The sequence below is a fragment of the Corythoichthys intestinalis genome, chromosome 16, assembly GCF_030265065.1.
Source record: "Corythoichthys intestinalis isolate RoL2023-P3 chromosome 16, ASM3026506v1, whole genome shotgun sequence".
NCBI classification, from domain to species: domain Eukaryota; kingdom Metazoa; phylum Chordata; class Actinopteri; order Syngnathiformes; family Syngnathidae; genus Corythoichthys; species Corythoichthys intestinalis.
In genome coordinates, this window is record NC_080410.1 from 39,484,554 (window position 1) to 39,498,645 (window position 14,092).

General features: G+C 39.8%; 1 protein-coding gene across 9 annotated transcripts in view; it reads left to right on the plus strand.

The window, feature by feature from the left end:
• elfn1a (extracellular leucine-rich repeat and fibronectin type III domain containing 1a) overlaps positions 1 to 13,672 on the plus strand; it is a 233,279-nt gene extending 219,607 nt beyond the window's left edge. For all 9 annotated transcript variants that reach the window (XM_057860886.1, XM_057860885.1, XM_057860883.1 and 6 more), the window contains one exon: positions 10,870 to 13,672. In XM_057860886.1, the coding sequence (XP_057716869.1) occupies positions 11,148 to 13,523 (2,376 nt within the window). In that variant the 5' untranslated portion in view covers positions 10,870 to 11,147 and the 3' untranslated portion in view covers positions 13,524 to 13,672. The remainder of the gene's footprint in view (positions 1 to 10,869) is intronic.
• Positions 13,673 to 14,092: the final 420 nt, after the last annotated feature.

The following is a 14,092-nucleotide window of genomic DNA, read 5'->3' on the forward strand; positions in this document are numbered from 1 at the left end:
TAAATGGCTGCTGGGTTAGTGGTTTTGAATGACGACGCTTTCTTTGTGCCTCATGGAACTTCTACGGTACATGTTTCGCAGATGGCGAGAGCGTCGTTTTTTTAGTAACAGCCGCCATAATATTCAACTACTTCTTGTCGTGTAACTCCGCCTCCTCAACCCCTCCTCCCTCAGGGGCTTCAGAGAGGGGAGGGGTTGAGGAGGCGGCGTGCTGAATTCTTTGGTTGCGCACATTTGGAGGCTAAATCAAGTATATAATTATCGGATTGCAATATCGGTTGAATTTTTTTATTATCTGGATTATCTGTGTGACGTCATAATTGCCATTATCGGCCGATAATCATCGGTGACCGATAATATCGTGTATCTTTAGTTATTATAAAGTGTTACCCATACTTTTTTTCCCGTACTAGAGTAAAGTGTAATTTCGCATCTTCTCCGGCTCCACTGTTGTTTTGGATGGAGAAATTCTAAAACGGAAGTTGCTTGCAGACTTAATGAAGTAAAGCGGAAGTACCTCAGAAACTTGTCTATATGCTAAAAGACGTTGAAAATACGCGAGCGACGCAAGGTCGGCTGGTGCGTCACCTCTGTCTGTACGCTTTGTATTGGTGCAAAAGGTCGCAGACTCGGCTTTAATAACAAGACTCCTCTCAGTCAGATGTTTTGTTCTTACCACATATTCAAGAGTTGTATTTTTCATACTCGTTTTATGGAACATTTGATTCAAACCCTTTGAGAGTGTTCTTTTTCTCGTCAGTTCTCCTCTACTGCTGCTCTTTTGTCAACCAGAAGGTGCTTTCAAATGGCATCCTTGGGCATTGTTGTCTTCCAATAAGTGCACTTTTCTGTTTTCATTTCCATCCGTGCTCATGTGGCTGACCATCTTGTTTATTTGTAAATTTCAATGCCAAATATTTACAAAAATATTTAAAGTGCACTTCACCCTGCTCTAAATGCCATTCTTTTGGTCGACCGAGCAACAGCTGCATTATAAAACGATAGCCTTGTGGAGGAAAATAGCTATGCGTGAATGAGCAAACGAGAACAAGAATCATGTCCTCAAAAACATATTGCAACAATAGAAGACAGCGTTGAAATAAAATGCAGGTTTATGGACAGCAGTGGGACAAAACAAATAGCAAAAGAGTTTCTTGTTGCATATAATATTGCAAATTCGTTCCTAGGGAAATTGTTGCCTCACTTAAGAATGAGCATGCCAAAGATAAGCTTGGTGATGCATTAGTGGAATAAAACTCTGCATAATTTGTGTCCATTTACTAAATGTATGTGTTGTGATAGTGTTTTTTTTTTGTTTTTTTTTGCTGTAGTGATACACAAGGGCGTGACCGTATATCGATATGCTCCTGCCAATATTCGATATATCATTTGAAAAAGGTGTCTGGTTGCTCGCAAAATTCGCCGATAGAATAATGTCTATGTTGACTCATTGTGTTCGTTCATTAGCCCCTCCCAGTCAAAATGGATTGGACGTCTAGCGCCATCAACGGCACTGAAACCAAAGTATTCACAGCCAGTGTTGTTAATTAAGGCGTTAGAATATAACGGCATTACTAACGGCGTTATTTTCTTCAGTAGTGAGTAATCTAATTACCATATTGGCCTGAATATAAGACGGCCCTCATTATAAGACGACCCCCTCTTTTTCAAGACTCAAGTTTGAAAAAAGACTTTTTGAACACCAAATTAATTTTTATACAGAAAATAATTACAGTACATACGAAACAAATGATTATAACATTGATTGCCTCATTCAAATCTTAATATCTGAACATTTAAATATATAAACTAAAGTGCAATCACAATCGTAAATGAATGGCTTCTGGTTTTTGAAATGTAAATAAACCAATCCATTGTGATGAAACAACAAAATTGCAATAACCGCATTAACCATCAAAGTGAAGTCTAACTGTAACTGTAGTCTTGAAACAAATCTGAATAACGAAAAACATTGCAATAAAATGCAAACTGGTTAAACTTGAGAGTAGCTGTCATGACAGAACATCGCTTTAATGATATCTAGCACCATCTAGCGTCATGAATGGGTAGAGTAGCTGAGATCTGTCATACAAAACATCGCTTCAATGATATCTGGCGCCATCTAGCGTCGTGAATGGGTATAATGTCTAGACCGCGGATATAAGACGACCCCCTCTTTTTCAGTCTTATTTCAATGCAAAAAACACAGTCTTATATTCGGGCCAATACGATAATCAGTTTTCTCATCTTGGCAACGCCGTTACCGTTACTGAGGCAGGAAAGGCGTTACTATGCGTTACTATGTTGGTTGACTGCAGCAAGAAAAGTCTGAGAAAGACGGACTTACAGAGACGAGAGAGCAGAGCAGGAGTGGGGAGGAGGCAAGGGAGTGTGCTACTATGCTCGGTGGCTCCAATAATACCTGACTGTAGCTGATAGCCTACAAACAACGCCCACATTGTGCTTCGGTAGATATCACATATATACGGAACTAGATGCAAATGACAGGCACGGCGGCATTAACAACATGTATAATGAACTAGATGCGTTAGTAAACAGCCGCCATCCTAAAGCAGTAGACTTCTCAGGAAGGCTCTGTTGTAGAGAACCTTCCTAGCGAACCTAAGTAACTTTTTATCTAAAATGCTCCTAAATCGGCAAAACTTAACTTAAATCTATCTTTAAATGATGAAACAGTTTTAGAACTTACACATGTCGAAAGTAGACAGAAGGGAACCAATGCAATAACGGGAGCAATTTTAACAACTTTAACGGTTGATTCACGACATCAAATGACTTCCACACATAGCAAAGGTTACTATCTAGTTATCGCAATATTCGCAATAGCCCTGTGTCTAGTTAAGTTTAGGGTAAAGAATTGGGCTAGGGCCAATTGTCCCAAAAACCCTTCAAACTTCACCTGTTTTTTTTTTTTGTTTGTTTTAAAAAACAAAAAAACAAAAACGTCTTCAGAAGAGGCTTCCTCCTTGGGTGACAGCCATGCACACCAATTTGATGTAGAGTGTGGCGGATGGTCTGGGCACTGACAGGCTGACCCCCCACCTCTTCAATCTTTGCAGCAACGCTGACAGCACTCCTGTAACGAGTCACATGACATTTTGGAGGGCAAATGACAAGTAGTACTCAATTTGGACATTTAGGGATGTGCATTTTTTCATAGGGGTGTACTCACCTTTGTTGCCAGAGGTTTAGATATTAATGGCTATATTTTGAGTTATTTTGAGGGGAAAATAAATTCACTCTATTATATAAGCTGCACACAGACTACTTTTCATTGGGTCAAAGTGTCATTTTGTCAGTGATGTCCCATGAGAAGATATACTTAAATATCTGCAGAAATGCGAGGGGTGTACTCACTTTTGTGATACACTATATACATATATATACATATATATATATATCAGGGGTCGCGTTAACCGAATATTTTCCATCGTTGACCGTTTTTTTTAAACGGTGACGGAAAAAACTGAAGTCCATCCGTCATTTTGACAGGTTGCAATTCACACCCCAGACCACAGGGTGGCGAGTGAGCATATTAATTAGCTATTGTCTCTCTTGATGCATGACGTCGTTGGCCTTACTCGGAAAAATGTCAAGGCAACTGAGTGTTTGCCTGGCACGGCCAGACTGTTCTCCCTGTATTTTTCAAACACTGAGAGAAAAGTCTGGGACACAGCCTCTCGAGTAAGTACAAAATCAATCGACAAATCAGATTTGTTTATTTGCGTGACGTGTTCCTCACGAGCAACGACACTCTTGCGCGCCGAAAGTCGTCTCTACAACAACACGGATGGCGAACGGGACAGCCGAGAATATGTTCCAATCCGCGGTAAATTCAGTTTTAAATGAGCTAAAACACATTGACATGAGATATTGACAACAGTCTGTCTCGCGCTAACCATGTTGAATAAACTCCGTTCTCCTCGTATGTTTACTTCCGCGCACAAGTCCCTCGTCCTGCCCTCGTCGCTTTGCTAACGGCACGTCTGCCCGTCGCTGATTGGTGCACTCCGCTGTCTGTTTGCCTCTTGTTAAGCTTGTTCGGACAGAATATTAATTAAAAATGAATGAAAACTAAATACTATTGAATATGTCATTATTATCATTTTAAAAATGTAAGTGACGGGTAAAAATAGATTATGACCGGATTTTTATGACACTGCCAGTCAAAATGACAGACAACGAAAAAGTCTAGCGCAACCTCTGATATATATATATATTTAGTGCTGTCAAAATGATTGCGTTAACGGGCTAACGGGTGGTAATTATTCTTTTTAATCATGTTAAAATATTTGACGCAATTAATGCATGTGCGGAATGACCCGCTCATGCATTGCCTCAAACACATTACCATGACACCGTTTGGTCAAACTCTATTCAAACATTTCATTTAGCTCAACAAATACACTGGATGGCAATATTTAGTCACAATATACAAACTATAAGAGGTCTCGTACGTTATGAATCCAGTACTCAAATGAACGTGAATCACAATAGACTCAGTCTAAAAAAAAACAAACAGGGAGCTACGGCGCTAGTCGAGGGACAAAACACACTCACTTGATTACTTTCGTTTTCTAAATAATTTAAAACTCGCCACTGACACCTTGTGGTGTATTTACATCACTACCTTACGTAGTTAAAGAAACTGCGGAAGAACGCTTGTGACGTCACCGCTCGGCAACGTCAACAATGGCAAGCTACTAGTTTATTTTTTGATTGAAAATTTTACAAATTTTATTACAACGAAAACATTCACAGGGGTTTTAATATTATAATTTCTATAACTTGTACTAACATTTATCTTTTAAGAACTACAAGTCTTTCTATCCATGGATCGCTTTAACAGAATGTTAATAATGTTAATGCCATCTTGTTGATTTATTGTTATTATAAACAGATACGGTACTTACTGTATGTACAGCATGTTGAATGTATATATCTTTCTTGTCTTATCTTTCCATTCCAACAATAGTTTACAGAAAAATATGGCATATTTTATAGATGGTTTAAATTGCGATTAATTACGATTAATTTTTAAGCTGTGAGAAACTCGATTACAAACGTTAATTGTTTGACAGCCCTAATATATATATATATATATATATATATGTATATATGTATACACATTTTTTTTTTTTTAACTTGGGCACTGTTGGAGGCAGTCTTTCAGGTCCTCCGTGGTTCGTTTTCAATTCAGGTGAGACGGCTAGACTGGATTGCAAAGTAAAAGACTGGAGGCATGAGATTGTTATCATGCGCAGTTTTGATTTCAGAAATTTCTGGGTGCATTCAATGACAGAACAAAAGCTGTGTACAGAAATGCACACCGAACAGAGAGCTCGGCGTTGCTTATATGCTGTACTTAAAAGGAGGTGTGTCTATTTGGTGATTAACTCATCTTACAAAATAGGTCATGAGCCATGCAGGTTGGCAATTAAAAGTCCATGATTATTGTTTGCAGTTAAAGTCCATGATTATCTGAGGCAAAACTAACTCTGAGCGGTTTTCTGTAAAAAACAACTCCATTTATGGACATGATTGCATTAGGAGAGATGTATACCGACTCAGTACCGATCTAGATGAAGTCATCAATGAGAAATACACAACACATACTTTATCTTAACATTTAAAAGTAGAATGGTGAAGTAAATGCAGAAACTGAGAGCTGGTTAACCTCTGTAAAACAATAGTACGTTTATGAAAGGGAAAGCAAAAAAAATAAAATAACGCATAATCTCTCTCCCTCAAGGCCAATACCAATCAGTGTTAAACACACGGCTAAGCTTCAGCTAATCACAACACTGATCCAGTGTATCATCTTTGTGGAACAATATTTAACAGTCAATTCCACCAATGGCTCTAATCATTATTCTTCTGTAGCTCTTGCATTCTCAAGTTGATTTGAGCCAATATGCATTCGCTTTCAACCAAATACCACAGCAATTCAGCTATAGTCATTAAGAGTACAAATGTCAAACTCCTAGTTGTATTACCGTACAAAAGACAGCCCGCTAAACTCATTACGATGCCTTGATGAAATAAATTGATAGAAAAGTGGAGCCAGTGTCTCCTGCCGAACATTCTGCTCAGACGCATTCTTGGCTGAGATTTCTTGAAATATTGTCGTCACGACGCAACATGAAAAAAGCTCATGAGAAAGCAGGGATGGTGTTAAACTTCACTGTCACGTCGTCTCTCCTCAAACGGTGCCATTATCTCTGCTGTGTAAAAGCATGTCCTTCAACACACAAAAAGCATCTTTACAACCCCTGCATCCACCCACATGGATGCCCATGATTACCATTCTATATACAATCTAAGCAAAATTCTGAATAATAAAAAAACTATTATTCAGTTTTTACTATTATTGAATAAATTACTATTAATTACTATTATTATTATAATACTGTTATATTATAATATTACTATTATTGAATAAAACATTATTCAAATGACTACAACTGAAAAATTAACATTTTCTCCAATATGTATAATGTCAAAATCATTCTTTATTAACATAGCATGTTATTGTGGCACATACAACACCTCATTAGCAGAAAGTTGACCCCATAAACTATTCAGTCAAGTAGTGGTAGCAGTGATATGATAATCAAAACACAAATGAGAGAATTGAAACTGTTAAAAAAAAGAAAGAAAAATAATAGTATGGAATTCACCAGCCAAAGCAAACCCCATAGTCGTTAAAATGTGTCGTCAGATCCCACCGTTTGGTCTCAGGATGAACCGTACATGAATCATCACCAAATAAATGGCAGTCAATTCAACGCAACTGAATTTACTGTCAACAAAGGCAACATACTGTATGTCACAACTAACGTAATTTTCGGACTATAAAGCACACCTGACTATAAGCCGCCACCCACCAAATTTGACACGAAAACTAAATGTATTCATAGTAGGACTGTCAAACGATTAAAATTTTTAATCGAGTTAATCACAGCTTAAGAATTAATCGTAATTAATCGCAATTCAAAACATCTCTAATATATGCTATATTTTTCTGTATACAGAAAGCATATATACAGTATATATATATATATATATATATATATATATATATATATATATATATATATTTTTTTTTTTTTTTTCTATAAATTATTGTTGGAATGGACATATAAGACAAGACAGATGAATACATTCAACATACTGTACAGAAGTAAAAGGGATCCACGGATAGAAAGACTTGTAATTCTTAAAAGATAAATGTGAATACAAGTTATAGTAATTTTGATAGTTTGTATATTGGGACTAAATATTGCTGTCTAGTGTAGATTTTGTTGAGATAAACGAAATGTTTGAATAGTATTGAAGAGTATTATTTTGCATAGCTTTTTTGATTGGGAATGCCAGTTCTCTTTACATTGACCGCTTTTCTTTTTGTGAACATTTTTTTTTTTTGAGCGATAGGAATACAGTGGTACCTCTACATACGATCGCTTCGACACACGAACTTTTCGACATCCGACGTAAAATTTAACTCGCCATTTGTTTCTACATCCGACGACATGCTCGAAATACGACGACAATGGCAGCACCGCAGACGAATGCACGGCGGATTTCCTTGTGTGACAAATCAACACAGGTTTCAGAAAAGGTTGGTACAGGTGGTGAAACAAGGAAAAAGTTGATGCTTACCTTCGAAATGAAGATGCAAATGACAGAAAAATATGAGCGTGGGGTGGGCATCCGTGAAATGGCTCAACATTACATCTCCACGGTCCTCCTCCGACCATCGTTCGCCAGTCTTTATAAGTTAAGCTGACAATTCTTATAGTGGTAACATCTCCAAAGAAATCGCCAGCTTCGCCACGTTTTCATCATTTCTTTCACAACTTATTCAACACAAAACGCCTGCTGTCTGCCGCAACTGACGGTGTTCTCAAGAGAACATTCAAAGTGAAAGTGAAACTCAAGCTCACCGGTCCAGGCACGTCAGCACCGCGGTGCGTTCAGGTACACAAAAAAACGTCCGTCTTATTAGAACCCGATTCGTTACACTATTACAGGAATTATTATTATTCTTTTTATTATATTATTCCAATTTTGATTTATAATTTATTTGTTTTGCTACGTGTAATTGCTATTTGTAATAGCACCAGCAGTATTTTTTAAGGATTTAGTGCAGGTTTTTGGGCTGTGGAACGAATTAATGGAATTATAATGTATTCCTATGGGAAAATCCTGCTCGACATACGACCATTTCGACTTACAAACAAGGTCCTGGAACGGATTAACTTCGTATGTAGAGGTACCACTGTATTGTTTTTGTTTTGCCTTTACTAAATGATACTGTAGTGACTTAAGTGTTCTTAGCTGCCGAAATGCACGATGGGAAGTTGGGCAACCATGACTGTCAGTGGTGGCTGCAAATGGTATACCTTCCCTGCATTGTGTACTATTACAAGGTTTTAAGAAAAACCTCATCTCTTGTCATTCTTCACCACGTCGCCTGCCACAATAGTTATAACTGTTATGAAAGAGATGCCAAAGCTGACACCAATAAATAGCGCGGCTCTAATGAATGCCTGTGTCCATTCCACTCGCTTGTCTCTGCCTCTTAACTCTCAATATACATAAAACGGCGCCATAGTAGTCTGTTCGCGGCAATGCGTGAGTGGGTCGTTCCGCGCATGCCTTAAATGCGTTAAATATTTTAACGTGGTTAATAAAAAATTTAAAAAAAGAGTTACCGCCTGTAAACGCGATAATTTTGACAGCCCTAGTTCATAGATAAGCCGCACTGGACAATAAGTCGCAGCTGTCCTCATTGTATTATGGGGTATTTACACCAAAAGATATTAACCGGTAACACTTTGTTTGACAGTGGCATCATAAGACCAAATGAACCACCATGAAGCTTTGAATGAATTGACTGCAAAGTTTCATTTGGTCAACACTGCTCCCTTGAGGATATGGTCAACCTCTGCCGCCGCCCACTGTCAAAACTTTTGTCATCCAACATGCCTCCTAGCATGCGTTGCAGCAGTAAAGATGTAAATAACAATCAAAATTCATGTTCTGTGCTAATTCTTTCTTCAGTTACTGTTCCGGTGGTTTCATTAATTGCTAGTTATGGTATTTGGTAACACTTTATTTGACAGTGGCGCCATAGGACTTTCTAAAGACAATCATAATTATGACATGACACTGTCATGAGCATTAATAAATCCTTATAACAGATGTCATTTATTGTTATTTGTCATAACATCCAGCGTTTTTCTATTTTCTATGGTAACCTCTGCAGACTGTACGGAAAATGACACATGGTCCAGTTTTACATGCAGTTTTTTTAATTAGTTTTAGAAATCCATGCAACAAAAACTGTCAGAGTGCCGGCATACAGTCATTAGGGATAGATTTTTGACTACATATCCTTGATTATTTGTGCATGTATTCAGTTTCTGTTAAGATTGGTTTCAATACGGTGGAACAAATTCTTTCCTACGTCCTATATTTCATTTGTCCCAGAGAATTTTGTCATCGCTTGAATTGCTTAGTCAATGTCCTACAACTGATGTCCATCATCTTTTTTATGGCACTCTTATGATGCCACTGTCAAATAAATTGTTACCTATTAACCCAAATAAATCTACAAATAAGTCGCACTGGAGTATATGCCGCAGGATTCAAAATGAGGGGAAAAAGTAGTGGCTTATAGTACGAAAATTACGGTGGTTTGCTGACCTAAGAAGATGGACATGACAAAATTCTCTGGGACAAATGAAATATAGGACGTAGGAAAGAATTTATTCCACCCTATCGAAACCAATCTTAACAGAAACTGAATACATGCACAAATAATCAGGCATATTTAGTCAAAAATCTATCCCCTAATGACTGTATGCCAGTACTCTGACAGTTTTTGTTGCATGGATTTCTAAAACTAATTAACAAACTGCGTGTAAAACTGGACCATGTGTCATTTTCAGTTCAGTCTGCAGAGGTTAACATAGAAAATGACTTGCCTGGTAGGCCTATTTGTGAAAAATTTTTCAAGGTTCATTTTTTTTTGTTAGTTTTTGTAAGCTGTCAAGTGTTTATGTGAACTACAGCTTGCATTTATGCTCCAACTAAAAATGTCATAGTAAACATTAATAGCATGATAAGAGCTTCATTTTACATTAAATACAGTTGTGCTACCTTTGCACTGTTAAGAATGCAACTCTGAAAAATTAATATATCTAGTAGCAATGTTTCAAGACTGATTATGATAAATGCAACAGGATATTTAGCAATGTGAACATGCTTAAAATATGGGCCTCTTTTATTTACATTAAAGTGCTGGATGTTATTTAAAAACATATTAAGCCATGAATTTAATGGCCCACCCATTTGAGATCAAATTGGGATGAATGTGTCCTGCGAACTAAAATCCGTTTAACACCGCTGAACAAGCACGAGCCACCAATACCCAACTCATACACAAAGTCCTTATTTTCTCTGGAATAAGACTGTGCACTTAAATGAGTGCTTTATGCATTGAGGTTGTCAGATGAAAACCCTAAACACATTGATCCAGCGCGCAGTTGCCCACTGTGCTATGTAATTGATCTAATGTGGTGTCTAAACGCAGGCCGCCCAGCGTCTAACAGTGTGCAGGTTAATGGTGAGACAACTGGGACTTTGCCTTTCACTAAACTGTCAAGTAGTAATTGGCCAATAGCTTGTTTTAATAGTCTGCCACACGTATTCGTGTTTAAGGAATAATTGCCAGAGCAGGAAAAAGCAAAGCATATCTCGACAACAAACATGCATTTATTAATAAATGTGCATTTGTCATTGTGATGAAGATTAATTGACGTTATCAAATCTGTGTTACAGGTTATTACTCCATCAAGAAGGTGATGCAAACGGGAAGGGCGTTGGAGGGACATTAAAACGAGGCAATTCCACAATGTTTGCTTCTGAGACAAAGAGCACAAATAAACCCAAGATGGTGAAATCCCCACAAGGCCACCGACTTCCAATCTAAATGAATGAGACTCCATCCATGACGAGGAGACGGCTGAACGGGCTCCCTCTGGTCCTGAACACAAGATCGCTTCAGCTGAATTGAAACCGTAGCGGCGTTGCCTTCTCTTTGTTTATCATTCACCGACATGACTCGCAGGGAGGCACCAATGGCTGGCAGGTGTGGCATGGCGAGCACTGCCCTGCTTTGGACTGCAGCCATTGTTTATTTGACCCACGTAGGTCAAGTCAGAGGAGACTGCTGGTTAATTGAGGGTGAAAAGGGCTTTGTGTGGCTGGCGATCTGCAGCCAAAATCAACCACCTTATGAGGCTATCCCGCAGCACATCAACAGCACCATTGTGGACCTTCGTATGAATGAAAACAAGATTAAAAGTATTCAGTACTCTGCCCTGAGTCGCTTTGCCAACCTGACCTACCTGAACCTGACCAAGAATGAAATCTCTTACATAGAAGACGGGGCCTTTTCCGCTCAATTCAACTTACAAGTTCTTCAAATGGGCTTCAACAAGTTACGCAACTTAACAGAAGGGATCCTCAGGGGTCTTGGGAAGCTGCAGTACCTCTACCTCCAGGCAAACCTGATTGAGACTGTGACACCCAATGCCTTTTGGGAATGCCCCAACATCGAAAACATTGACTTGTCTATGAACCGAATCCAACAGTTGGATGGCTCCACGTTCACCAGTTTAACTAAGCTGACAACCTGTGAGCTCTACACAAATCCTTTCAACTGCTCCTGTGAACTGCTTGGTTTTGTCAAGTGGCTCTCGATTTTCCCCAACAGGACAAATGAGCGGATGGTCTGTGACTCACCAAGTGGCGTGTCTGGGTACAGTCTCCTAAGTCAGAACCCAAACAATCCCACGTACCGAAATGCTCTTCACATGCTCACCACCGTGTGCACTGATGACTACATAACACCATTTTTTCCATTGCCAAGGGAACCCACGACTCCTCCACCAGACTTCACCCTTTGCGGGTTAGAGGATTGTCCATCAGGGACAGAGCCAGAGGACATCATTGCCTACAACATCAGTACAACCATCAACGAGGTAGAAGCAAAACCACTGATGAAACTGAAGCACGTCTCCAATACAGGCGCCACTATCACAGTTCAGATTCCTTATCCTTTCAAAAAGATGTACATTCTGGTTCTGTACAACAACAGTTTTTTTACGGATATCCAAACCCTTAAGGAAATCAATGAGGACATCGATCTGAAGCAGCTCAAACCTCACACGAACTACACGTACTGTGTTTCTTCTATTCGAAACTCGCTGAGACGAAACCACACTTGTCTGACAATCACCACCGGACCCTGGAAGGGAAAGTTGAAGGACACAAACAACACAACTGCCACTCATTACATCATGACCATTTTGGGCTGTCTCTTCAGTATGGTCATCTTTCTAGGTGTGGTTTATTACTGCTTGCGACGCAAGCGCCAGCAAGACGAAAAGCACAAAAAGGCAGGGAGCCTAAAGAAAAACATTATGGAGTTGAAATACGGACAGGAACTGGAGGGTGGGACTATTTCTCGCATGTCACAGAAACAGTTGCTGACCGGGGAGAGCATGGCACGCATGCCTTACCTGCCGCCAGCTAGTGAAATGGATCAGTACAAATTTCAAGAAATAAGCAACACTCCAAAAATGATGAAGGGTAGTTACATGGAGGTGCGAAGTCTGGACCACCACGAACGCAGGGAGTGTGACATGGGAATGGCAGGGAACAGCCAGGGTTCTGTGGCCGAGATTTCCACCATTGCAAAAGAGGTTGATAAAGTCAACCAGATCATTAACAATTGCATTGATGCTCTAAAGACAGACTCCACATCTTATCAAGGGGTAAGATCTGGAGCTGTGTCTAACGCAGAGCCCCAGTTGGTGCTCATATCTGAGCAGCCGCAGAATAAACCAGGACTCCTGTCCCCTCCTTACAAGGACAGCTACCACCATTCTCTTCAGAGACATCGATCCTCAGACGCCTCTCCAAAAAGGCCAAGCACTGCCTCAGGAATGCGAAGCCCTCGACCTTACCGTACCGAATCCCGGTACATTGAGAAAACCTCCCCGACAGGAGACACTATCCTTACGGTGACACCCGCCGCTGCCATCCTGAGGGCCGAAGCTGAGAAGATCCGTCAGTATGGCGACCACCGTCACTCCTATCCCGACACTCAGATCGAGGAGCTGGATGGACCCGATGGTATGAAGTCGCCCATGCTGGAGCCTCTCTCACACTCCCGTTCCAGAGACTTGGCTTACTCCCAGCTGCCAGCTCAGTACCACAACCTGAGCTACTCTTCCAGTCCAGAGTATTACTGCAAACCTTCACACAGCATCTGGGAGCGATTCAAACTCCACCGAAAACGGCACAAAGATGATGAATACATGGCGGCAGGTCACGCGCTCCGCAAGAAGGTGCAGTTTGCAAAGGATGAGGACCTGCACGACATTTTGGACTACTGGAAAGGCGTGTCAGCCCAGCATAAATCGTAACGTCCTCAGTTTTTTTCTTTTTAATACGAACCACACCTTACAGTGACACAAGAACCTCATCCGACTTTCGATCAATGGATTCTTTCATGCTCAAAATCACATACAGTAGGGCAAGTAAGTAATTAGTCAACCACTAATTTTGCAAGTTCTCCCACTTGAAAATATTAGAGAGGCCTGTAATTGTCAACATGGGTAAACCTCAACCATGAGAGACAGAATGTGGAGAAAAAAAAACAATATCACATTGTTTGATTTTTAAAGAATTTGCAAATCATGGTGGAAAATAAGTATTCTGTCAATACCAAAAGTTTATCTCAGTACTTTGTTATGTACGCTTTGTTGGCAATAACAGAGGCCAAACGTTTTCTGTAAGTTGTCACAAGCTTTTCACACACTGTTGCTGGTATTTTGGCCCATTCTTCCATGCAGATCTCCTCTAGAGCAGTGATGTTTTGGGGCTGTCGTTGGGCAACACGGACTTTCAACTCCCTCCACAGATTTTCTATGGGGTTGAGATCTTGAGACTGGTTAGGCTACTCCAGGACCTTGAAATGCTTCTTACAAAGCCA